Raw genomic sequence first — 27431 nt, 5'->3', positions numbered from 1 at the left:
GCAGCAGGGGGAATCCAGGGTCCCAGGTACTCTGCCCCACCCGCTGTCACTGGCTATGAGGGCACTGCAGCAGCCAACCAGCCTCATCTGCTCCCCCCCATGCCCTCTAACACACACACACCTACTGGTCGCAGACATAGGGAGCACCCTTTCTGAGGGGAGACGCCCACCAGGTGTAAGGAAGGTATACAGAAGGCGCTCAGTCTTCTGTATACCTAACTCAGTCCCCATGAGTTGTGTTTGCACCTTCATGCTGTCTCCCCTCCCCCCACCCCACCCCTGCAATGCCGAAAGAAGCCTGATTCAGGAACACCCCCCTGTTGACCACCCACACGGGAAACAGGGTGTGATAAACATGTCCCCCAGACGCCTGAATCCACCTCAAAAGGAAGACCCTACAGACCCAGAGCAGGAAGATGGGGACCTGCTCTCGGTTCCCCTTGCTATGAGGGCACTGCAGCAGCCAACCAGCCTCACCCACCCACCCCACACCCCAACATACACACATACCTACTGGTTGCAGACATAGGGAGCGCTCTTTCTGAGGGGAGACACCCACCAGATATAAAGAAGGTATACATAAGGTGCTCAGCGAGACTTCCCCACGGGTTGTGTTTGCACCTTCATGCTGTCTCCCCTCCCCACCCTCCACTGCAATGCCGAAGGAAGCCTGATTCAGGAACACCCCCCTGTTGACCACCCACACGGAAAACAGCTGTGATAAACTGTCCCTCAGATGCCTGAATTCGCCTCAAAAGGAAGACCCTACAGAAGACCCGGAGCAGGAAGATGGGGACTGAGACAGAAGGTCTGGGAAAAGCAGGGCTGCCCCACCTGCTCTCCGTCCCCCTCCCTGTGTGAAGCGCCTGCGCAGCCCTTGGACGGAGGCCTGGGAAGGAGTAAAGAACTGTGGCTGTGCCAGTGTCTGCGCTCGGCCTGCCGTCATGGATAAGCAGGAAACACATTTACGTGCCAGAATCTAAAACCCTCTTTATTAGCCTCAGCAACCCAGCACTGACTGCCATGGGGGCTGTGATCAGGCCCAGACAGAGGCCCAGAGAGAAAAGCAGGGTCTGATCGCAGCCCTGTGGCAGTCAGTGTTGGGTCAGCGTGGCGAAAGCCAGTCCTGCAGTCAGTGAACATAGGGTCAATTAACATCTCTCTGAGAGGAGTTGAGAATATAAAGTACAGTGTAGAGCAATTACTTATATTATTTCACATAAAACTCTTTTCAACTAAGATATTTTTCTTTATTTAAAATGTATCTTTATTGTTGAAAGTATTACAGATGTCCCTTTGTTTTAGTTTTATTATTCCCCCATTGATCTCCTCCACCCTGCACCCACCCCTTCCAGGCCTTAGCCAGACTATTGTCTGTGTCCATGGGCTATTCCTATCTAATACATAAAAATCTAGAAAGATTTAGAGAAAATAAAATAAAAGATATGCCAGGTAAATATTGAACAAGAAGCACTGAAGTTGCTGCATGAATACTTGCAGGCTTGAAGCCAAAACACAACTCATGAGATAAAGTTAGTCATTGTAACATAACAAAAGGTTCCTTTCACTAAAGAGATAAGATAGCTCCCAATACTTATACACATAATAGAACAGTGTATGGGTTCAGAATGAGCCTCATCAAGATGTGTCTCAGTGGTATGCAGATTTTTGAGCTAAGGGCAATTTTAGCTTCAGGCTCAAGTGAAAATTCTTCCCCTCCCTTTACCTAAAAAAAATTGAATTAGAGGCCTCGTCCATAATATGACATTATCCTATATAACAAAAGGCTAATATGCAAATCAACAGAACAGAACTACCGGTTGCTACGACACACACTGACCACCAGGGGGCAGACGCTCAATGCAGGAGCTGTCCCCTGGTGGTCAGTACGCTCCCGCAGGGGGAGCGCCGCTCAGCCAGAAGCTGGGCTCATGGCTGGCTAGCGCAGCAGTGGTGATGGAAGCCACTCCTGCCTCCACGGCAACACTAAGGATGTCCGACTGATGGCTCAGGCCTGCTCCATGGAGGTGCGAGAAGGTGCAGTTTGGGCTGAGGGACCCGCCCCCCATCCATGTGCACAAATTTTGTGCACCAGGCCTCTAGTTTATATATATAACAGCATATATTTTTCTTCATTTCCTTGTCTGTAAAAAGGCTGCATAAATCCCACTCCCTTCACAGGATTTTTAAGGTTCAGTACCATTATGTATTAAATTAGATCAATGTTGAACAACCCACTAGACTAACTTACTAGCTGAATCTCTCACTACGGAATAACAGCTTGATAGCACATCTTGTCTGATTTCCTGTCTCTGCATGTTGTAAGTCAACAGATCATAGAATACTCAAAGCTGTGAATGTTCAGTTTTATAGTGCTTAAGGCCTATTATACTCTCATTTCCTTTCTATTTCAGTTAATAAGCTTTACTGAATAAAATATCACACTGAAATACCTCCATTTATTATTTTATTTATAAATGAGTATGTGAAACTGGTAACTGTTAGAGATTTTTAAAAATCACTGTAAATTTAAAAGCGCCGTGTCCTTTGGGGGCAATGTTTTCTATCCACAATTCCTTCTTTCTAAAACATGATTTACTTAGGGCCATTTTAACAAGGGAGATACGATTTTTTTAGTAGGTTCTGGAAATTTCTGCTATTTCCAGTGTTAATGCCTTCTTTAGATGTCAAAGTAATACTGCAAGATTTTCAAATGAAATAGAATGACAGGATTTTTTCATTCTGGATATTAAGCTCTTGATAAACATCTAGTATTCTTTCAACTTAGTAAGCATCTAACTGTAACCATTAGTTTTGTAATTGAAACACTAAGACACAGAGGCAAAGTGATTTGAATATTTAATAATTTAACAAGAATTAATAATTTAATAATTGGCTTTTTAGTAACAAAGCCAGGATTGGATTTTTAAATGCATGCAATGCTCCGTGGAAAGAGATTCAGCATAAATATTCCAGCTGCTAGTTAATACTAAGTTCTTTAGAAATTTCAGGTTTTATATACAAGTATAGGATTACTTGAAAAAGAGTAAAGTAGATGACTTTCCAACCAAAGCATATTTAACTTCATCTTTATTTTATTATATTAAACTACCCAACCTTAAATTCATGTCATAGTCATCCCATGTTACTTGCCATAAATTAATAGTTGTTTCTACCATTTGTAGCTTGTGTGATTTTGCTGTAACTCCTGTGCCTTGACTTCCTGATCTGTGAAATGGTGGTGATCATGCTTATCTCACAGAGTTGCAGTGAGAAGCAGGGCTGGCACGTGCTGACAAGAACAGTGTGCCTTGACTTTACCCTAACAGCCCTCAGTCCTCACTGTACAACCAACATTAAGAAATTCTATTTGGTTAATTGCCTGATGTCATTTTAACTCATTGCTAATGTCTTCTTAGCTTTCACAGCCAAATATTGTTCATCTTCTTTCATCACCAGATAAGTTTTAAAAATTATTTTACTTAGATGGAAGTGATCATTTAGATTTAGCTAGTATTTGACTACTTCTCACATACTGTTTACAGTTAGTTGTCTGATTATGCTACCATCCTGGAGTAATGTGTTGTGTGAGTCTCATCTATGGGCCTCATTTATATCAGCAAGCAAAAGTAGTGCATATAATAGCATATTTTTTGTGCTCTGTGCTTATATTCATTTTTTAAAATCAAATGCAAAATATTTACTTTATTACAAATTTAATACATATTTGTGCTTAATTTTTAAAAGTCCATATCCCTTTGGTTGCTCTTTAAAGTTACTGTTATAAGATTGTAATTACAGGGATTCCCCCCTCTGATATTAAAGAAGCTGAGGCATAAACGCAGTTAAAGGTTTTCTTGGAATGGTATTAGCAAGGTAGTGTTAGCTCTGCTACTAGAATTGCACTGTCTCCTTTGTGGAAGGTGAATGAAGTATCTCCTCTCTAATTTTAGGACAGATTCAGGACTTTTTATTAAGGTAGTACTTTTTTTCTGTAGCCTATGCTAGACCCGGTCATCCTTACTACAATCCAGGATGTGCGGAGTGTGGAGGAAAAGGACCTCAAAGACAAGGTAAGTGCTGTCTCCAGCAGACAGGCCCCAGTGCCTATTGGTCCATGGAAGCAGAGCCAGGACTTGGGGCTCAGTTCACACTCCATTGTTCTTTGGATTCTGGTCCTATACAACTCATATCAAATTAATTATACATTTTCTAATTGAAAAATGCTGCTTCTGAAGCATAAATGGTTGGTGCTATCTCAGTCAATAGAATAAATATAGGCTTCTCAGTGACATCATTCAGAATTTTACTAACATGTTGATTTTAATGTAATTTGTATAGCAATGAAGAAGCTTTAAAATAATTCAGTACTAAAAGTTTATCCAAATTTGTTTAAAGCAGTTAAACATGCAACAACATGATTTATTTGTCTGCCTTGAATTTCTCACAGGATCCTTTCCTTTCCATTGCTCACCCATGTTGAGAAGCAAAATGCAGCTGATTGACCATGTGGAGTATCAGATAGCACAGACCATTGTTATTGAAAATGTCCTGTATTTCCTGTGTGTGTAAGAATTGGGATAAAAATGTTTTTATGTTTCCTTTTTTGTTTTTGTGTGTGCGTATGTGTTTTTCATAAAAGAGATTGGTTAGTATCCCCGAGCTCTTGTCTGCCATCAAGTTACTTTGCATGCGCTTCCAACCAGATCTGGTGACTGTAGTGGACGACCTTCGATTAGACATCCTACTGCGCATGCTGAAATCACCCCATTTTAGCGCTAAAATGAATTCCCTCAAAGAAGTAAGTTTTTCATTTGTTTCTAGAAGACTTAAAGCACAGACACTTTAAATTCTGCCAAAACTTATGGTTATTATATAAAAATGTTGGGAAATGAACAATTTCTTGTAATCATACAAAAAAGGGATGTGATTATATGTGAAATGGTGTGTATGTTTATAATCTATGTATATAAAAGCCTAAGCAACCAGCGGACTGTTCGACCATTTGACCAGTAGCTATGAGGTGCACTGACCACCAGGGGGCAGACACTTAATGCACAGGCATGGAAACATGGAACAGACTGATGAATCTCAGAGGGAAGGGGGAGGGTGAGAAGAGATTAACCAAAGATCTTACATGCATACTAGAGGCTCGGTGCATCCATGCACTGGTAGGGTACCTTGGCATGGCCTGCAGGGATCAGGTTGAAACTGGCCCAGTGCACAGATTCATGCACTGCTGGGGTCCCTCGGCCTGGCCTGCAGGGATCGGGCTGAAACCAGCAGTCTGACATCCCCCGAGGGGTCCCAGATTGCAAGAGGGCACAGGCCTCTAATTATGTTAATAACGTGACTTTTTTAGATTATATTAAAAATTTGTTCTCTGAAATGTTTGAAATATTTGATGCTTTCGTGATATTTCCTAGAACATAATTTCTTGACATACACAGTTTGAGATTTATTTTTTAGCCTAAGGGTACAATTCCTTTTATTATATTTCAAATGTGTTTACGTAGTTGATTTTAGTGAGTGACAGATGGAACCAATAGAGTTGAGTTATAATAATTCCAATCTTTTTCCTTCAGTTTTGTATTAACTAAGATTCTTAGCTGGAAGTGAAATAAGCTCATCTTAAATCATCCTAGGCCAGCGGTCGCCAACCGGTCATCTGCATACTGCTGGTGGTCTGTGAGGTCTGAAAGGTTGGTGACCGCTGTCCTAGGCCATAGAGAAATTTAGTGGAAGAAGGCTGGGCTGTTTCATATGAACGAAGAATTGACTAGCCAAACCAAGTAAGGGGCAGGAAGACATGTGGGCAACAAGAACAATTAGAATTCAAGACCTGACCGCATCCAAGACTCTTTCGAAGTCTTAACTCTGCTTTTCTGAGCTTGTTGGCTTTGTTGTTCTTCTACCGGCAGAGTAACATCCTTCATATGGTAGACATCATGGCCCCACATTGCTCCCATCACCCTGGAGGGACTAGTTAACTTGCTCTTCGGTCCCAAGTATAGAATTTGGAGGACATGCCTTGATTGAAATTTGGATCAGATACTTATCCCTGAGGCAGTTAGCGGTGGCCCAGGAAGTCTGAGTCATAAGAATGGCTCCATACTTTTAAAAAAAGATATCACAAGTAATCTGTTTTGTCTAATAACTGGCCTTTGATATATTTTAGCTACTTGTCAGACCATATTGTAACACTATAAAAGTCACAGGATATGTATATATGTGAAGATTTTGATTATGCATATTTGCATTACTTTCTGTCAATAATCCTGGTGTGTTTTGTTTATTTGTTTTTAGGTAACCAAACTAATAGAAGATAGCACTTTATCCAAATCTGTGAAGAATGCTATAGATACAGACAGATTGTTAGATTGGCTAGTTGAAAACTCAGTTCTTTCAATTGCACTGGAAGGTAAGTTGCTTTTAAAATAATATTACCTCATACATAATTATAAATAACATTTTTGTATAAAAAATCTATGCAATTGTTGCTTTGATTAGCCTTTGAATAATCTTATAGAAAGTTAATATTGCTTTGAATTACTAGAATCATATTTACAAAGTCAGTGTTCACTGTACCTGCCTGCCCCTCTGCTGTTTCTTCTCGTAGGCAACATAGACCAAGCGCAGTACTGTGATCGTATAAAGGGAATTATTGAACTCTTGGGCAGTAAATTATCTTTAGATGAACTCACTAAAATTTGGAAGATACAGGTAAGTTAATTAGAGTTATTTTTGCTTTCACCTGACATTTTTATAATAACGAAAGGAAGAGAATGGAGAGTAAGCAGGAAAATGGAACTTCATTCTTGCTTTAACCCGAGCAACTCTACTGAAATCTGTACAGTTTAGAGTTGCTATTAAGGACGGCCAGTGTGCTCAGTGGTTGAGCATCGACCTATGAACCAGGAGGTCACAGTTCAGTTCCAGAATTGAACCCTGTAGAGCACATGCCTGGGGTTATGGGCTCAATCCCCTATAAAGGTGTACAGGAGGCAGCTGATCAATAATTCTCTCTTATCGTTGATGTTTCTAGCCCTCACTCCTTCTCCCTTCCTCTCTGAAGTCAATAAAACTATTTTTTTTAAAAAAAATAGAGTTGCTATTAAGATTGTATATGTAAAAAGGATTCTTCTACTCAAAAGGTGTAAAACTACTTACTGATCTAGTCTAGTCTTCTCATTTCTCAGATTGAAAAATGAAAAGCCTTACTTCAGGCTGTGTAGCAGTTAGTGGCAGAGCTAGGAATAGGTATGTCTTGTTTATCATTCCAGTCTTCTTTTTACTATATTTCTTTTCAGTATTCATTAATACAGTTTTCCCATTTAATTCTATTAAATGAGGATGGTAGTCATATTGAGTTTATAGATCTCATCTTACCAAAACTCTCAGCATCTGTGACAGAATCAGTTATACCCTTCATTCCTTTTTCCTTCACTTTGTTAACAGTCAATTCCCCTACTTTTCTGGCATTCCTTCTTAAATCTCATTTACTAACTTATGTCTTCTACCTTGTGAATATGAGTTTTTTTCAAGTCTTAGTCTTTAGCCCTTTTTCATTATATAATCCTGCACTGGTCAGTTTCATCTCCCCCTCTCCCCTCCACCCCCATGACTTCCAATACATTTGGATGCTGCTGACTCTCAGAATTACTAGTATATCTCTAATTCACACCTCTTCTTAGAGCTCCCGGGCAGTATACCTAAATACCTGTTACCCCTTTACCTGTGTTATCTCATAGGCATCTCAAATTCAACATAGCCAAGCCTAGTAATTTTCCAGTCTACTTCAGTAACGGTAGTATTCTTCATCTAGTTGCTAAGCCAGAATGAAACCTGGAGCTCACCTTGGCTATCTCTACTGTATCAGTCAGAATCCAGTCAGGAAACAGAAACCGTGCTAGGTATCTCAGAGGGAATTGAATATAGGGCATTGTTTGCAAAGATGTTGCTAGGACAGAAGAACAAAAAGGGGAAGTATAAATGTTGGAACAACAAAACATGAAAAGGGATATTAAGTCCAAGGAAGGGAAGCTGTTTTGGGAGGTTATTTCACTGCACGTGCTAAACTGTCAAAAGAGGCGATACCGCCACCAGGGCTCCAGAATCCCTGCTGCCACAAATATCAGCACCTGCATCCAGTCCCCAAGCACAAACCAGATACACTTTTTTCTTCCTCCTGCCTGCTCATCTCCCAGGAGTACCTCACATTGCTAGAACATACTGGGAGCACAGCCTGGCATTACATAACAGACTATAGAAAGTTTAGGTGTAAGACTGAAAAAAAACCCTGAATTTTATTTCCCATGTCTTGACCTTACTTGAATACGGTCATAATTTTGTTTTGTAAGTTTTGAATTCACATAGATTGAGGATTAGAGACCATGATATATATTTTATTTATCCCTGCTACATTCACGAAGTGTGTGTGTTTAGTAGATACTGAGCAAATCTTCTATAATAACAAAAGTGTAATAGCTAATTAGATCTGACATCCTTCTGGATGACCTTCCGGATGAAGCCAGGATGGAGGGAAGCCCGGGTCCTGGGTGCCAGAGGGAAGCCGGTGCCGGCAGCAGCGGGAAGGAAGGCCTATTCTTGCACGAATTTTGTGCATCGGGCCTCTAGTTGTTGTGTAATTGAATATTTAAAAGCCCTCCTACTCACATAGTGAATAGTGAGGCATGACAGAATTGTGATTGAGGCTATAAAGTGAATTTCAACATAAGGTCAACCATGGGGTCTACATCCCTGAAGCAGAGACTAACTGCTCATGGAATAAATAAATATTCATTGAAGTCATAAAATATCTATGAGCAAAATTAAAAATGAGGCAGATAAAACTCTTCAACTGAGGCAATCAAGCTCATTTATGAAAAGTGAGAATGATTGTCTTGTAAAGTAATTAAAGATTTAATGCTGCTAGAAATTTAAACAAGGCCAACTGGTAACCATTAATAATGTTTGCTTCATAGTCTTGCCAGTATTATCATGGAAGTGAATGCTGATTAGACTCTTTTGCTTCTATAAATTACCAGGGAGAAGACTTGGGTTTTTCCAAGTTCCAAGACCTAACTTTCTCCCAATGTCTCCTTTCTAGTCAGGACAATCATCTACTGTGATCGAGAATATTCATACTATTATTGCTGCAGCAGCTGTCAAGTTTAATTCAGATCAGCTCAATCATTTGTTTGTTCTCATTCAGAAGGTATGTGCCAATCAAATATCCTTTCACGTTTTTCTAAAATAAGCTTATTTTGAGGTTTGCCCCCCTAAATTAGTAGTGTTTAAATGTACTCTTTTTACTTTATTAAACATTTTTAGTTCAAGTTTAAAGTTTTGCATATTTTGCCAGTTTGATGACACTGTATAGTGTACTAATTCTTGTCTTTCTGTTTTACAGAGCTGGGAAACTGAGAGCGATCGAGTAAGACAGAAGCTATTGAGCCTGATTGGACGGATAGGCCGGGAAGCTCGCTTTGAGACCACTTCTGGAAAGGCAGGGAAATCCAGTGGATTTTTCTATCTATAAATACTTAAAGCAGTTTCCTTGTGTATTGGCTGGCTTATCATATGATTATTATTGTAGGTGTTAGATGTACTCTGGGAACTGGCTCATCTTCCAACACTGCCCAGCAGCCTCATTCAGCAAGCTTTGGATGAACACCTGACAATCCTTAGTGACGCATATGCAGTGAAAGAAGCGATCAAGAGGAGCTACATCATCAAGTGCATAGAAGATATTAAAAGGGTTGGTTTTATGTTTGATCTGGTTTTGTCAGAACAATAGTTCTGTCTGAGAATTAGAGTCAGATAATTTTCCTCCACTATTATATAATTTAAACTAAATGTCTTCTGGAAGCTTTTACCTTTAGAATCCAAGATTGGGACATTATAACTACTTACCAAGTCACTTATATTTTTCTTAAAACAATTTTTCAGCCTGGAGAATGGTCAGGTTTGGAAAAAAAGAAGGATGGATTCAAGGTAAGAATTTGCAGATGGAACCAACTAAAAGGCATACTAATTTAATAATTTTAAAAAATAAATTGTATTATAATTTAAAAATAATGTGTTTTAGTATTTCTTAGACTAATGTGCAATACAAATCGCTATTTAAATATTTATGACCTGTGCTTTATTATTTACAGCTTGAGTTATTGATTCTCAGGGGGAGGGGGGAATATCCAGAATCAGATTCAGAGTAGTTTTATTATGTTATTTTCATAAAATTATAAGAACTTCAACTTAACCTTTTTAAAATTAATTCCAAAGTGTGGACAGCTTAAATAAGTACAGTGGATTCTAAGTAAATATGACCATTTTTCTCCCATGGAGGAACATTTATAGAGTAAGAAGGAGAGAGAGAGAGTGAGAAATTTCCTTCAGTGCTGGCACATGGTCATTTTTTTAGGTGCTTGATTCAGATGTGTTCCTAAAGTACCTCCTTAGACAAACAGTGAATGGGTGAGTGTCTGCTGCTGGGACTCCATTTTAGAAGGTAGGTTTGGGCAGTGACCGCAAGAGGGCAGTCCCTCTGTACAAGCCCTACCCTGCAGGGCTCTGGCCTCAGGTTCCAGTGGACTCTGGACTGTCCTTTAAAAGGGTAGTTAGCAGAGGAAGCAGTGGTCATTGCTGCTCTCCTGTTGCTCCTGTCCTCAGATGTCAAGTCTCTCCTCTTAGAGGGCTGATCACAGTGGCTGCTCACTGGACACACACCCGGTGTTGCAACGGCCCTGGTCATAGGAGCCGTGTCCTCCTCCTACGGAGGCCCTGAGGTTGCCCAGACAAAACGTAAGCCTAGCAGCCAGAGGGATTTCATTTCACTGTTAACATAAAAGGTTTTGGTAAATAGTTAATGGCTTAGTAATTTCGTTGGTAAATCATTTTTCTTAGCTTTCACTAAGAAGTATTTCTTTAAAGATCTTGACTATTGTTGATTGTCATTGGTATACTCGGAGATTCTTAGTTCTTATTAAGAGGTTTTGGTGATTCAGTGGGCTTTTATTGTCTTATTTATATTTGGTCCTAAAGTTTAGTTGGGGGCATTTAAAAACTTGGTGTTTTATATTTCTGACATTGGAATTTGATCAAGTGAATTTTTTGCATATTGTCTAGCTTCAGAGATTGTTTAAAAGTTGTTCACAAACGGGCTGGTGGTGCTCTGGTTATGAGGAATTACTTCTTTAATTCAACAGCATTGCTCTCTTCCTACTCAGATACAATTGGAATGTTTCCAGTTTTCTCAGCTCAGCCTTTCAGATAATTTAGCAGCCTCTGTCTTTATGATTGAAACTAATCCAGAGTTACGTAAGAAGTTTTAGGTCCTTCATTAATAATAGTAAGAGGAAAAGGATATCCATAAAAAAATGGTCTTTTCTTCTTAGTAACATATATATTTCTTTATAGAAAATGAAGGTTAAAGCTGAAGGGACTTCTTCCCCCTCCAGAAAAATGACGTTTAAACCCAGAAAATACCTTCCTGATCTCTGTTCCTTCCTCATTACAGCTAAGCACTACTTAGCTCTTCCAGCCAGTAGCTTCACTACATCTTTATTGCTTCTCTTTGCAGTCACTTCATTCATATCTGTTGTTTCATGACAAAACTCAAAAATAGGGAGAATTTTGGAGTTATTTTGTGAGTCTTGAAAAGAATATTCTTCCTTTTATTTCCCACTGCTCCCAGTAAAGAAATCCTGATGTATCATTATTTTATTCCAAATAATAATATCTTGCATTTATATGGCACTTTTCAGTTGACTAAGTGCTTTTACAGATGTTCTTTTAAAGTGCACGTGGCTGAAGGGGGGCAGTGGGAAGATCTAAGCCCCTGGACATGACCCAGGCGGGGCGATGTATATCCTGCCACTAAAGGTGTTTTCTGTGCTATGCCCTTTCCTGCCAGGCAGCAAGGTGGGCTGACTGGGGATTATGTCTCCCTGCCAGGCTCCACAGAAACTAAGCAAAGGGTAAGACAAGACCACCCACCTCTTCCTCCCTCTCCCCTCAGCTACCTATTTCCCCAACTGGTTCCCTTTGCCCCTGCTTTTGACACTCTTAAAATTCCCAAGTTCCACTGTTGTGTTCAGAAATTCTGACCTTTATTTCTTAACTTTATTTTTCTGTAGATTCTGCCAGGATACCCTTGGCTTCCTTGGTCCTCTTTCTTTTGCTTCCTTTATACCTTCCACTGTCTACCCCAACCTTCTCCATCTTATTTCACTTCTTTTTTCCTTCAATTAAAAAGTTTAAATGTACTCATCCAAAAAAATTACTAAACCAAAAAAAACCATTTTTACTTAATTAGTGATATTTGCATATTCCTTAAGTCGTTATCTCAAGGCCTCCTAGTTCAATGCCTGGCAGCCTTTCAGTAAATGTTGCTCCCCTTCCTCTTACTTCCTCCCCTTCACCCTTCAAATACACTAAAAGTGTTACCCATAGTTGAGTGGCCTCCATTTGCCAAAACACGTAACTGAAAGTAAATGTACCAAGATGTCCTCAGTACAGTCTCACAGTGATGTGGTCAGGAAAGGGGGAAATACTTTTTAAAAAATACTCTCTCATGTAAAAACTTTTATTTTAATTCTAGATAAATTGCAAGGTCTGGATAAATAAGACAAATGAACAAGTGGGGATCTTCAGCTTTGAGAAAAGAGAACTCTAGAAAGAATATGAAAGCTTTCTGTAGATACTGGGAGGATTGTTACAGAGAAGTTTTATTCAACTTCACTTTTATGGCTTCTAAGAAGTTATGGGAAGGCATGTTTCAGTATGATAGATGAATAAACTTCAGTGAAAATAGCCTGAAGCAGAACACTGCCTCCTGAGCTCCTCATCACTAGAAACACTGGGAGACTAACTGGTCACTTCACAGCAGTGAAAAGAGGGATCTAGGCATAGATTTGCAGGCCAAACCAGTTAACTCCCACTTATGAAGCTCAGCTCCCTTATTAGATATTATCAGGTATGTTTATTTTAATGTTCACCATAATCTTTGCCTCTTTTATAAGTGGAGAAGAGTAGCTTAAATTTTTCTTGTAACTTAGCAACATAACGTCATAGATATGATAGAATAAATAATATCTGTCCTGTTTGCTAAACTTTAGAAAGGTCATATCAGAAATACTTTTTAAATTCTAGTTTTATCTTTTTGTGGTTTTTTTAAAAATTTATTTGATAATGAGCTACCTTCAAAGAATAATTTTTAATGTCAAAAGTATTCTAATCCTAATTGACTTAATTGGTCATAATACTTTTTAATATATCAATTATTTGCTAATGTGTTAATTTTATGTCCTTATGTTTGTAATCCTTTTAGAAGGTCTCAGTTTATTTTAGGCCTAAGAATTAGCCTAAACTGCCATTTTTCAACTTCTATATTTTAGAAATATTCTAGCTAGTCTTGCAAATTTGGCCTTTAATACAGAGTATGGCAAAAGTAGGCTTACACTTCTGAGTACACAAAACATATTCTTATGTTATTAATTATTGTGTTATTTTCATTACAACTGTAGACCTACTTTTGCCCCACCCTGTATATACTTTATTTCTCTGATTCTAAGATGCAAGATTTAATAAGTTTATAAAGAAGTAAAAGAGAAACTACATTTCACTTTTATCATACATTTGTTTAGATTCAGAGTTTGCCTCAGCTTCCTTTTGACCAGTATGTACAGCTTCACTGTGGCACACTACTTTTCATTAGCTATAATCATGGTTTTGACCTCTTTGAAATCTTTTAAGATTGACTGTATAATTTTGAGACATGTTGAAGAGTATGGAGTTTTGTGTCCTTGTCCTTTCTCATAAAATTCAAGCTGCTTTTTTACTTCATTAAATTGTGTATACTACACGCTAAACAACTTCTCTTGAATTAAGGTACACCTTTGGACAGAGAGGCCTTTAGTGCTGAGTGGTACAGCCCTTCACAGGATATGAGTCTGTCACACAAAATTCTCCTGGCTTTGGAAAATGCTTTATTCTGAGACCACTAGCAGTTTTCTTTGCTTTTAATTGAATTGTGGACGTGACACGCTAGTCAGTTTTACATTATAGTGTAATCTTTTTGTAACATTTAAAGTTAAGAAACCTTCATTGGTTGGTGTTTCCTATACCAAGTGATAAATAAACGGAGAGGTAGAGGAACAGATAACTTTCTCTACAGCTAAATTTGCACATACTCAAGTAAGGACAACTGTATCAAAACTTACTCCTATGTTTAGAGGCTAAGTTTCTTTTGACATAGTTGTAAGAAGCATCAATTTCAGGATTTGTTGAAATTTATAAAACTTGTATCTTAGAATCCAGGAAATATGGTATTGGCTGATTGATTGGCTAGTTTCTAGGAAAGCCAATTGGTTTGGCAATAGAGCTCTCTCATTTACATATTCAGTAGTAGGATGTTTTTCTACAAAGGACATCAAAAGTTTTTCCCCCCATAGGGCTCTTCATGTTATAGAAAGACTTGAAGAAGCAAAGCTTAAAAAAATTAGCCTGTAAAGTAAATATTCAGGACTTAAACTTGTACTTAGTTTTAAAAGTGTTTTGAAAAATATAAAGTATAAGTATAAAGTGGCTATAGTAATTAATATAAATAGAACTATCTCTTATAAAATTGTTTAAACTAGGAAATACAAGCAGATTGTGAATATTTCCTTTAATATTTAGACCACTATCAGTATCTTAATCATATCATTGGTATCTTAATCATATAATTATAGAAAACTATGTTTTTATACCATTTTACTTATCAGCCAGTTCTGTCTTATCCAAGATAAGCTTTTGCCATCAATTTATTTTATTATCTCAACATGTCCTAGCAGCCTATGCTACTTAATCTATCCTTTGAAGTTGCTAATTCCTTGTTGTCTGTTTTTTGCTGACGTACCCCTGTACATTTGCTGTCACTTCACATCCACTCCTGTTTGCAGTTCTTGGCCTTAGGAAATTGCATGCAGAATAAGAAGCTGAAGACTGAATTATGAATGCATGAGATAAGCTATAAATGAGCAATGTGAGGAGAAAAATAATAGAATGTGCAATAGTGAAGCCTAATTGACGTGGACATTTTTTATAGCTAATAAGTTTTGTCTGCCATTTATTTTTAAATTTAATTTATGTAACTTCTTTTTAACTCTAGTCATGTCAGCTTAACAATCCCCAGTTTGTATGGGTGGTACCAGCTTTGCGTCAGCTCCATGAAATCACCCGTTCATTCATAAAACAAACCTATCAAAAGCAAGACAAGGTAAGAGTATAGTATAGCCAAGTCCGATTATCATACAGTTGTTTCGTAACTTTTTATAATAACAAAACATGAATAAGATCGCTGAGTCTTGTCACTATTTTACATTTTATGGTTATTAATGTAATGCATTTGTATTATTTAATAATTTTGAGTTTAAACATCATTCTGCTTTCATTTCTGTGGAGCTTTTCTTTTTATGTATCCTTCACTCATTTTTATTTCCTTTTATTACCTATATATTAACATCACTAGGCCAGTTTTTAAAAGTTAGAATGGTATTTTAGAAATTTGCTTGAAAGAACTCAAAGGTTTACTTTATATTACAAAAAATTAGTGTGACTATGGAGCTAGAACTTCCTCAATGTAATAGACTTGAGAAGAAAAATCTGGATAGTTTTGTTGAAAGAGTTCTTTATAAAAGAAAAATAATATTTTTTAGAAGCAAAATTTTGCAGAGGAGTTTATTAATTCCCTAGTAAGTGTACATACCAGATTGATTTTATTTACTTTCATGTAAGAAATGTGAGTGAAGAAATCATGTTTGCTATCACTCACCTAGGATTACTTGCTAACAGAAGTTTGTATTAAAATGACAAAATAACTAAATTTTCATACCATTTTTGTTTTTGGTTGTTTTTGCCAAGAGCATTATTCAAGACTTGAAGAAAAATTTTGAAATAGTGAAATTGGTAACGGGAAGTTTGATAGCTTGTCATCGGCTTGCAGCAGCCATGGCTGGACCTGGAGGCCTGACTGGTTCAACACTAGTGGATGGCCGATACACTTACCGGGAGGTGGGTATTGGCACTGCTTTTATTTCAAGATTTACAATGTTCATTTGGACTTTTTGCGCTAAGAACTGCATTATGATAAAGTAATAAAAATAGACATCTTTTCTTTGACTTTGACATGAAATACTAATTGTCAATTCTGTAGATAGTTGTTTTTGTTTTCAAATCAATTGATTAGTAGTAGTATTTTTTTAAGTTAGAGGAAAAAAATCTTAACTGACTGGTTGTGAGTTTATGATGTTTTACTTTTTGAGATTGCTGAAATCATATTTTATTATCTAAGGCAACTGAATTTTTAATAGACTTGAAGTAGCTTCTACTATGTTGTACTGTCAGCTTGTAAACAGATTTCTCACATTTACCATAAATTATATGGGAAAGCATTAGTAGAACTGTTTTTTAAAGTTTTATTTTGTTTTTTAAATTTTGCTTTTAGTTATGAATGCCTGGAGTTCAATAATTATCATTTTCTTTTTGCAGTATTTAGAAGCCCATCTAAAATTTCTGGCATTTTTCTTGCAAGAAGCTACTCTGTATTTGGGTTGGAATCGTGCCAAGGAAATCTGGGAGTGTCTTGTGACTGGCCAGGATGTTTGTGAATTAGATAGAGAGGTAAGAAGATGGTATTGTGGACAAAGTTATATCTTTTAGTGTGTTTTTCTTCCTGTCACATGAAACTAATTTTAAGTTACAAATAGAAAGCTGAGTTCGTTTAATGTCATTTTACCCCAGAAACATCAAAGAAGAATGAAGGCCTAGACAGATTTTAGAACTATAATTAAACAGCGGAAAATAGATTAAACCAGGAGCTCAACACCTGTTTTGACATTTACTAGCAGTGAATCGCTGTTTCTTCTTCTCATTTTATGGAATAATATTAACTACTTGATAGGATTGTTGAAAAGACTAAGTATGTGATAGTGCCTAGCACAATGCCTGGCTTCTTAATAAATATTTGTGGAAAAACTCAAGTATAAAATTCTAAGAAAAGTGGGAATATATACATTATCTGTGGGAAAGATTGCTAGTAACTTAATGCTTTATTTAGTCCAGAGTTCTAAGCATTTCCATTTTGAGTGGTATTTGGGCAATATAAACTTTTGAAGAATTACAACTAATTTATCTTTACTGTCCCAATTTGGAATATGTATTTTTCTGGAGTGGATTTTAGTTGTAGGGTAATATTTGTCTTGATCCACAGATGTGTTTTGAATGGTTTACAAAAGGGCAACATGACCTTGAGAGTGATGTTCAGCAGCAGCTCTTCAAGGAGAAGATTCTTAAATTGGAATCATATGAAATCACTATGAATGGTAGGAAAAAACACAGAATCATTTTTTCAGTTCTTTAAAAAATTGTATTCTTCCCTTCTAAGCCAACTTTCCAGAAGCAACCAAGCAGTATGGAATATGTTTGTGATGTTTATACAGGGTGCCCCACAAAAATGTTTACATACTTAAATATTTATACACATTTTGAAAATGAAATGTATTTTTAATAAGCATTGCCTTTATAATTCTGTTTGTGTACAGTTTTGTTCCTGTCACATGATAAATTCTTTTCTGTATAAATGTTATCTTATAATTAGTTTTTTAAATCATATGGCCTGATAATTCAAATTGCCAAAATTGTCTTTTTATGAAGTTACTTAGAACAAAAAGGATTCATTTAAAGTCAAATTTTCTCAAAGTATAGAAATCTTCCTTTTGGGTGTTTATTTTAACTGAAATTTTTTATTGATATATAATTTATATACCGTAAAGTTCACTTTTTAAAAGTGTAAAATCAGTGGCTTTTAGTATATTCACAAAGTTGTGCAATCTTCGCCACTTTTTAATCCCAGAACATTTTCATCACCAAAGGAAATTCTGTACCTTTTAGCAGTCACTCCCCGTTCACCCCTACCCCCAGTCTCTAATACAGTTTCTGTCTTTATGGACTCTCCTAATCGAAACATTTCATATAAATGGAATTGTACAACATGGGTCTGGCATTTTTCATTATGCTGAGGCATGATAATTTCAAGGTTCACCCCAGGTTAGTTGTTGCATGTACTTCATTCCAGTTAGGCCAAATAATACCATTGTGAGCCTATACCACATTTTGTTTATCCATTCATCAGTTGATGGACATTTGGGTTGTTAACACTCTCTGGCTATTAATCATGCTTCTACAAATATTCATGTACAAGTTTTGTGTGGACAGAGGTTTTTATTTCTCTTGAGCATATATACCCAGGATGGAATTGCTATATCAGAAAATTAATATTTGAGGAACTACCAAACTTTTGCAGTGTGGCTGCACTATTTTATAATCCCACCAGCAATGTGTGAGAATTTCAATTTCTCTGCTTCCTCACCAGCACTTGTTAATGTCTATATTTTTTATTTTAGCCATCCTAGTGGGTGTGAAGTGGTATCGCATGGTATTGATTTGCATTTCCCTGAAGACTAATGAGATTGACTCTTCATGTGTTTACCAGCCATTTGTATATATTTGGAGAAATGCCTATTCAAATCTATTGCCCATTTTTTAATTAGGTTATTTGTCTTTTTTTTTGTTGTTGAATTGTAAGAGTTCCTTATGTATTCTGCATACTAGCTCCTTGTCAGAAATATGATTTCCAAATATTTTGTCCCATTCTATGGGTTGTCTTTTCACTTTCTTGACAGTCCTTTTAAGTACAAAAGTTTTTAATTTTGATTTAGTCCAGTGTATCTGTTTTTTCTTTGGTTACTTGTACTTTGGGGACCATATCTAAGAAACTATTGCCTAATCCAAGGTCTTAAAAATTTGTGCCTATGTTTTGTCCTGAGTATTTTAGTTTCAGTCCTTGATATGCTTTTGAGTCTTTGCTTACAGTACAGGAATTTATTTGACATTCTCTAATTTCAGGTTTTAACTTATTTAAGACTTTTTTTGAAAATGTGAATCTCTGTGATCATCGATTGAAAAGACAAGGAGCTCAGTTGGTAAGTACATTGTTCTCGAATCTGAATAATTTAAATAATCTGGTAAAATTTTATATTCAGCAAAAACATGCTATAAACAGTGAAACATGAAGTTTTTTAAAAGACTGGGTATCCTTTGTCTGCTGTTTTCTGCATTGATGACAACTGACCTCTTAGATCCCTCTGCTTCTTACTGACCCGGGGCTGCCAGTGGCTTCCTGAGGCTCGGTCAGTGTAGAGTAGGTTAGTTCCATCTACACTTCCAACTCCTCAGACCCATCAACCCGCATATTCCTAACAAAGTAACAAAGTCTTCAGTTCTGAGATTGCAGTGGCAAGGATTTGGGGAGAAAACTTTAGGAGCAGACAATGAAGCAGGAAAATGATCTATAGAATGTGTACAGCTGTTTATATATATATGTGCTCCTTTAAAAAGAAAGGCAAAAAATAACTCTCTTTTCTAAGAACATTTCTTGACCTGGTTTCCTGGATAGTAAGAATTTTTACAAGACCTTTTAAGCCCTTGGGAAGTCTGAATTGAGCTCCAAGGAGTATTAACTACTTCTAGCTTGACTTCATTTTCTTCTGAAAAAAAGCTCCTGAGGATGGCACCCATCTCACGCTTTGCTAGTTCTGCATCAGTAGTTCAGTTGGGTAGATGTCTAGTATGGGTGCAGGTGTAAGTGGAAAAAATCTTCTTCACATCTACTCTGGTTCCCTTGGGCATGGCCCAGTGTGTCTGTGGTTGGTTGTCTTTTAAGTTCCATATTGGTACAGTAGTGTTCTCATATAGTTAGTTCTTTACAGCCTTAATTCATATTGAACTAAAGAGGTGTGAACTTACAGTGTAACAGAAAATAATTTTAATTTTGTGACCTTGGTGTATTATTTTTCTTTTCTTTTGAACAGTATGTAGAAAAGCTGGAATTGATAGGAATGGATTTCATTTGGAAAATAGCCATGGAATCACCTGATGAAGAAATTGCAAATGAAGCTATTCAGTTAATCATAAACTATAGTTACATTAATCTAAATCCTAGGTTAAAGAAGGTGGGTATCTACAGGAAGAAGGTAGTCAAACACAAAAGGGCAGAAGATTGTATTTATTTTTATTTATAAGTTAGCATGCCTAAAAGTTGACTTCTTTATGTTGACATTTGTCCTTAATGATTACAGCTAAATGCCAGACGAAGTTTAATTTCCATATACCTCTTACTTTTAGGATTCTGTATCATTGCATAAGAAATTCATTGCTGATTGCTATACAAGATTAGAAGTGAGTAGCAAATTTTATTTAACCTGTTTTTTAAATAAATGCTTTCTTTTTCTTTCCTTTTATAATTTTATATTTTGAGATCATGTATGTAGTTGCTATTTGTGGCTGGATCCTGTTGAAGAATCCGTGAACCAGCCATATTGTAATGCAGGGAGCAGATGCTTACCTTGATGCCCCCACATACAAGTATCTATAGACATTTCTTCTTTTTCCTCCACCACCCTCTTCCCTGCTTTACCCACCTCCCTCTGAGGGTATAGGAACCTGTTTTCTGTCTTCGGGTCTGCTCCACTCCACATTTCCAATGGATTCTTTTCCTCCTTTTTACTTTTTGGTTCAGGACTTTTATATAAGCACTTGCTTCTTTTTCCATGCTTCCCATGTTTCACCTAGTTTATATTATAAATGCTATTAAAGGCCATACCAGGATACTCATTAGTAGGTGTTGTTGGTTGTCTTTCCCCCTAGACAGCCTGCTGTGTAATTCATTTCACATGTAATGCCTTATTTCTAGCATGATACGTTAAAACATTGAACATTCATCTTCTTTCTTAATCTGTGCTTGTTTTTTAATATCCAATAAAGAGTATTCTAAAAATATAAAGTGCTACTTCCCCCAAATGTTAATAAGTTAAACATTTTGGTGATGAGTATGTGCTAGAATATGTGTAGGCTTTCCCAAGTCATGACTTCCATCCAGATAGGTCATCATAAAAAACATTTAGCCTGCCCAGTGTGAGTCAGTGGTTGAGTGTCAACCCATGAAACAGAAGTCATGGTTCAATTCCTGGTCAGGGCACATGCCCAGGTTGGGGGCTCAATCCCTGTGGGGGGTGAGCAGGAGTCAGCCGATCAATGATTCTCATCATTGATGTTTCTATCTCTCTCTCCTCCCTTCCTCTCTGAAATCAAAAATATATTTAAAAAATTCCTCTAAATGAGGTACCATGTATTAACATACATAGAATAGTAGTTATCAACTGGGAGTTATTTTGCCTCCCACAGTTCATGTGGCAGTGTCAGGAGACCTTTTTAGTTGTCACATTTTGAAGAATCCTACTGGCACCTGCTGGTAGAGGTCAGGGATATATATCCTGCTAAATATCCTACAATACCTGAGACAGTCTTCCACAACAGAGAAGTTTCCAGCCCAAAATGCCAATTGATCTGAGGCTGAGAAATCCTGATCTAGAATGATTATTTCTTATTTCACAGGCAGCCAGTTCAGCACTTGGCGGCCCCACTCTAACACATGCTGTGACCAGAGCAACAAAAATGCTTACAGCAACTGCCATGCCAACTGTAGCAACATCAGTTCAGTCTCCATATAGGTAAGTGATTGCAGAAGTTACAACAAATACTATATATATATATGTAATTAGAGGAATATGCAAATTAGCCAGTACGTCATAACATCACAACCCATCTACAAGTGGTGGAGAGCTACAGAAGGGGGCGGGGCAGCGAGCTAATATCGGTAGAGAGCTACCAGCGGCGGTGGGTGGGGTGGCCAGTTGAGGCAAGTGGCAGCAAGCTACTCGCACACAGATTCATCACAGGGCTAACTGGTATGTTTGTATATATACATCTATATATGTATACACACACACACACACACACGCACACACACACATGTGAGGTTTCTAATATTTGCAATTATATATATACAGTTTAAAAAATAATTGATACATTTTTTCCCCTCCTATGGAGATCTCTCAATTGTTGATTTCTTCATTTTATTTCAAAACTTTGCAAACAGTCATGTCCTGGGAGATTATGTTTTCCATTATATATCCCCAAATTTGTATCTCTTGAAGATTTGTAGGTCATTATCATAACCACCCAAATATTACTCTGCTCCTACTCCTCTACCTAGTAGACAAGGTTTCTTTGTGGGTTTTTTATTCATTTAACTTTTTAAAACGGTGTAGTGAGTCATTTCTCCATTATGATGGAATAAAGATCCATTAATTAGAAGAAGAGTAATTTTTTAACGTTTTAAATATTTACTTACTTAGACATCTTACAAATTTTCTCCTTGAATAATCAAATCCAAAGCATTCATAGCATAAGCAAAATGAAGTGGAGGATGATGATTAATTAAAAGTGTACATTATAATATATTCATAGTTAAAATACTATTTACTTAAAATAATGTTTTATGGGAACTTCATCCCCAAATATTTGTGTTAAAATGGAACTGACATTGTCTCTTAATCACATTGCTGTGTTTAGAGATTTCAATCAGTGAAATCTGAATTCAGTATTTGTTCCAGTTTTTTGATATAGTAAGTAGAATAGATAAATATTTAGAAACATGAGATTGAAACAACTAGAACATTTTTGTGAGGCTTTATGAGTCTTCCATTACTGGTAAGCAGCACCAAATCAGTGATTCCCAGGAAACCTTGACAGGTGCTCATAGAGGGTCTCTGCACCTCACTCTGCTGCCCTCTAGTGATGGGTACTCATACAGTCTCTCTCAGCTCCTGGAATGACTTTATGTATGTGTGTATGTATTTTTATTTACAGTTGGGTATATTCCTTTTCATTTTATTTAGAAATGGAATCAAAACAATATCCTTGTTCACACTCTTTATCTTTTTAAAAATGAGTATTGTATAGTGATGTTTTATTAATGTGAAGGCAGCCAATAATACTCAACCCTCTAGAACCTCTTTTTTAAATGGCAGAAAGTGATTATATATTGAACTCATGATAAGAACACATTACATCGCTTTTGCATTCCCACATGTTTAGAAGTATCTCATAAATAGACTTTCACTAAGAATGTGCATTAAGAATTCCTAATTATATGTTTATAAATTGTAGTCCATCTCTATGACCTAGATTCTCAATAATTCATTTGTCTGACAAACCAGAATAGAAATACATTTATGAAATATTGGGGTTCATAAGTGTGGTTTTTTTCCTTTTTACTAAATGATTTTTACTGTAAATCATTTCATATTTGACTACAGAGCAAAACCACATAATTTTTAAATATCTAATCTAATAAAAGAGAAACATGCAAATTGACCACACCTCTGCTATGCCCTAAGCCACACCCACCAGCCAATCAGAATGACTATATGCATATTAACCCAATGCTGGAGATGCCCCCTGGTGGTCAGTGCGCTCCCACAGGGGGAGCTCTGGTCAGCCACAAGCCAGGCTGACGGCTGCCAGTGCAGCGGCGGTGGTGGGAGCCTCTCCCGCCTCCTCAGCAACGCTAAGAATGTTTCACTGCAGCTTAGGCTTGCTCCCCGCTGGCAAGTGGACATCCCCTGAGGGCTCCCGGGCTGCCAGAGGGATGTCTGACTGCCAACTTAGGCCCAATCCCCCAGGGAGCAGGCCTAAGGCAGCAGGTGGTCATTCCCCGAGGGGTCCCAGACTGCAAGAGGGCACAGGCCAGGATGATGGACCCCCCCCGAGTGCACAAATTTTTGTGTACCGGGCCTCTAGTTTTTATTATAAACTTTAAAAACAGAGTTAATAAGAATGTATAATATCAGCGTTGCATTTGAACCAGGACATTGTTTTTATATTATTTTACCAGTTTTGAAAGAACTTTTTAGTGACCATAATTGTTCCAGCTCAAGGGGGAGGAGCTGTTCTCTCAGCTGTTCAGTGTGCTATGGTGATGTCTGCGGTTAATTGATTATTGAGCATAATTAAAACAGTGTACTCAACAATACACTTATAGCACTTAGATATTTCCTAAAGATTTTTCATCTGAATATCAAATCTGGTTCCTGCTTATAGACTGAAAGAATTCAGAACTCGGTTAAATGTATTTAACAGAACTGTTAATATGTATTTAATCAACTCTTTTCAAGTAAAATTTCCAATAATGCTAATGAAGTATTAGAAAATAGTGGTACCTCTTTTCAGTTTTAGAAATATACCTATTTGAAGTAGACTTTCTGGAATAGCAAATACTTAAAGGCATTTGGATTTTTCATCTCTCAGTGTGAACACATGTAGCATTCTCTTCAGTAAAGTTATGGAGCTGTGACTCTGTAAGTGCTGGATATTGGAGTCAGTCCTATCAGAGTCATCCCTTGGTATTCAAGGGGGGTTGCTTCCATGGTGCACGCGCGCGTGCACTCACACACATACACACACACACACACACACACCAAAATCCAAGGATCCTCAAGTCCTTTATATAAAACTAGAGGCCTGGTGCACGAAATTCATGCACAGGGGCGGAGGGAGTCCCCTCAGCCCAGACTGCACCCTCTCCAATCCGGGACCCCTCGTGGGATGTCTGACTGCCAGGATCAGGCCTAAACCAGCAGTCTGACATCCCTCTCACAATCCTGGCCTGCTGGCTCCTAACCGCTTCCCTGCCTGCCTGATCGCCCCTCACTGCCCCCCCGGCCGGCCTGGTTGCCCCACACAGCCTGATGCTCAGTTGTTTGGTCGGCCCTCCCTCCCCCCCCCCCCCCACCCCACTGGCCTGGTCGCTCCATGCAGCCTATTCGGTCAGCCATTCGGTTGCGACATCACTTACACTTTTATATAGATAGATGGTGTAGTATTTGCATTAATTTATGTTTGCATGTAGGCTACAGCAGGGTATACCTACACATCACTTGATTTGTGTGGATTCAGGGTAGTGTTCAGGTCATGGAAAATTCAAATTTTGCATTTTGGAACTGTCTGGGATTTTGGTTTTTCAAGGTGTTTTGATCCATAGTTGGTTGAATCCACAATGCTAAACCCACAGATATGGAGGGCCGACTATATTTCACATGATAAGGAATTCATAAGTCTGACTAAAAGAGACCTCAGGTCTCATTTTCAGTGTCTGTTAGAACTCCATGCTCCCTTGCTGTGTGTTTTCTGTCCCAGAGATGGTTATGTCTTCTATGTGTTGATTTCTTAAGTACTTTGAAAACCCTTAGATTACAAATTCTTATATTTTAAGTTTGAACTATACAGAATGTTCACAGATGAATAATTGTTTATTCTTCCTTTTCTCCTCATTCTTAGCCTAATTCAAACAAATTGTAACCTAAGTGTCTATCAGTAGGTGAGTGGATAAAGAAAAGGTGGTGTGTATGCATCATGGAATACTACTCGGCTATAAAAAAAAATGAAATCTTGCCATCTACAACAACATGGATGAACCTAGAGGGCATTGTGTTGAGTGAAATAAGTCAGAGAAAGACAATACCATAACATTTCACCTATATATGAAATCTAAAAAACAATAAACAAGCAGAATAGAAACAAACTCATAGATACAAAGAATATTTTGATGGTTGCTAGATGGGAAGGGGGTTAGGGAAATGAGTGAAAAGGGTGAAGGGATCAAGAAGTGCAATTTGATACTTATAGAATATTCATGGACTATAAAGTAAAGCATAGGAAATATAGTTAATAATCTATAATAATAAAGGATTATTAGACCGGACGTCATTCGGACATCCTTCCTGAAGAAGCCGGGCCGGAGGGAAGCCAGCGCAGGTCCCGGGTGCCTGCAGGCGGCCGGAAGAGGGAAGCAGCCTGGGTCCCGGATGCCAGAGGGAAGCCGGTGCTGGCAGCCAGGGGAAGAAAGACCTACTCTTGCACGAATTTTCGTGCATCGGGCCTCTAGTATAATAATAAATATGTAGTGTTGGATGGATACTAGATTTATCAGGATGATCACTTTGTAAGTGATATAAATGTCTAATCACTGGGTTGTACATTTGAAACTAATACAATATAGTACATCAATTATAATTGAAAATAAACATTATTTTAAAAAACCAAATAGCAACTCTTATTTGTAGAATACTTCCTGGTTTGCATTTGTCTTCTAATTTTCAGGCAGTTTAGAACTTTGATTCCCTGTGTTTACAGAATTATGTAGCATATTTTAGATGTAAAACAATGAGAGTCAAGCTCACTGATTTTTTATTCTTGGTGGATTGATGGACAAATGGGCCTGGAGACCCAGGTCCTCTATTTATGGAACAGCTGTTTAAAAAAGAAGAAAGAAAAGAACAGGAAAGGAAAGGAAATGTGGGAGGGTCAATCTTCTCCTCCCTTATGCCATCTGTGCACTGCAGCTGTGGACTGCTTGCGTTACCTCCTCCTTGGATGAAAGGGAAGTTTAGTCTTTGCAAATTTCAGTCTTTGACCAATGACTGCTACCTGTTGATTGGGGTTTGGGTGAAACAGACTGGAATTGAGCTCAAATCAGCAATTCATTTCAAATATGTTTAAAATTTTTTCTAATCTATAGATCCACTAAACTTGTAATCATTGAGAGATTGCTGCTTCTGGCAGAACGTTATGTGATCACTATAGAGGTAAGCCTCTCTTTTTTTCTAAAGCAACTGAATCATCCCATTATTAGACTCAATGTGTTAGGTATGTATTTTTGAGATGTTTAACAGTGGCACTGTGAATCTAACTTGTTTATTATCTTTTTCAAGGATTTTTATTCTGTTCTACGAACTATTCTACCTCATGGTGCCTCATTTCATGGACATCTTCTAACGCTTAATGTTACTTATGAGTCTACCAAAGATACCTTTACTGTAGAGGTGGGTTTACATTAAGCTTTGTGGCCATTTTCATATTGTCTTACTTTCACAACACTATTGATAAAGATGTATGAGTGATTATTCTAAAAGCTGGTAAACAAATTTAGAATAAAGACCTGAAATGAAAGGGAACTGATGAGGTGTAAACAGACATATAGGCAAATACATAATACAATATCAGGTGGTGGTGAGTATCATCTATACTAATAAAAGGGTAATATGCTAATTAGACCAGACATCTTCCAGACGTCCTTTTGGACAAAGCCACAGTGGTGGGGGCTGAGGCAGAGGTGGTTAGGGGTGACCATGCTGGCTGGGGAGGGCAGTTAGGGGTGACCAGGCCGTCAGGGGAGGGCAGTTAGGGGCGACCAGATTGGCAGGCAGAGGTGGTTAGGAGCGATCAGGCCAGCAGGTAGAGGTGGTTAGGGGTGATCAGGCAGGCAGGGGAGCAGTTAGAGGTGATCAGGCCAGCAGGGGAGCAGTTAGGGGCAATTAGGCTGTCAGGCAGAGGTGGTTAGAGGTGATCAGGCCGGCAAGCAGAGAGGTTAGGGGTGATCGGGCAGGCAGAGGGATTAGGGGTGATCAGGTAGACAGGCAGGTGAGCGGTCC

The 27431-nt window shown here is 37.9% G+C and overlaps 1 protein-coding gene across 3 annotated transcripts in view; it reads left to right on the top strand.

Moving 5' to 3' along the window:
- The window catches only part of USP24 (ubiquitin specific peptidase 24), a 97319-nt gene that overhangs the window by 14791 nt on the left and 55097 nt on the right, over window positions 1-27431 (top strand). The window contains exons 8-27 of one of the 3 annotated variants that reach the window (XM_015566967.1): window positions 3999-4073; window positions 4643-4801; window positions 6307-6421; window positions 6620-6723; window positions 9110-9217; window positions 9413-9508; window positions 9599-9760; window positions 9952-9996; window positions 10424-10476; window positions 11915-11978; window positions 15152-15259; window positions 15904-16053; window positions 16531-16662; window positions 17252-17363; window positions 18946-19022; window positions 19911-20051; window positions 20224-20277; window positions 21493-21608; window positions 26519-26585; window positions 26712-26822. In XM_015566967.1, coding sequence (XP_015422453.1) covers window positions 3999-4073; window positions 4643-4801; window positions 6307-6421; window positions 6620-6723; window positions 9110-9217; window positions 9413-9508; window positions 9599-9760; window positions 9952-9996; window positions 10424-10476; window positions 11915-11978; window positions 15152-15259; window positions 15904-16053; window positions 16531-16662; window positions 17252-17363; window positions 18946-19022; window positions 19911-20051; window positions 20224-20277; window positions 21493-21608; window positions 26519-26585; window positions 26712-26822 — 2049 coding nt within the window. Of the gene's footprint in view, window positions 1-3998; window positions 4074-4642; window positions 4802-6306; window positions 6422-6619; window positions 6724-9109; window positions 9218-9412; window positions 9509-9598; window positions 9761-9951; window positions 9997-10423; window positions 10477-11914; window positions 11979-15151; window positions 15260-15903; window positions 16054-16530; window positions 16663-17251; window positions 17364-18945; window positions 19023-19910; window positions 20052-20223; window positions 20278-21492; window positions 21609-26518; window positions 26586-26711; window positions 26823-27431 lie in introns of those variants that run through there. The other 2 variants (XM_015566965.1, XM_015566966.1) reach the window with 2 other exon arrangements.

The sequence above is a fragment of the Myotis davidii genome, unplaced genomic scaffold (assembly GCF_000327345.1).
Source record: "Myotis davidii unplaced genomic scaffold, ASM32734v1 scaffold79, whole genome shotgun sequence".
NCBI lineage: Eukaryota > Metazoa > Chordata > Mammalia > Chiroptera > Vespertilionidae > Myotis > Myotis davidii.
This window is presented reverse-complemented; position numbering and strand designations above follow the sequence as displayed.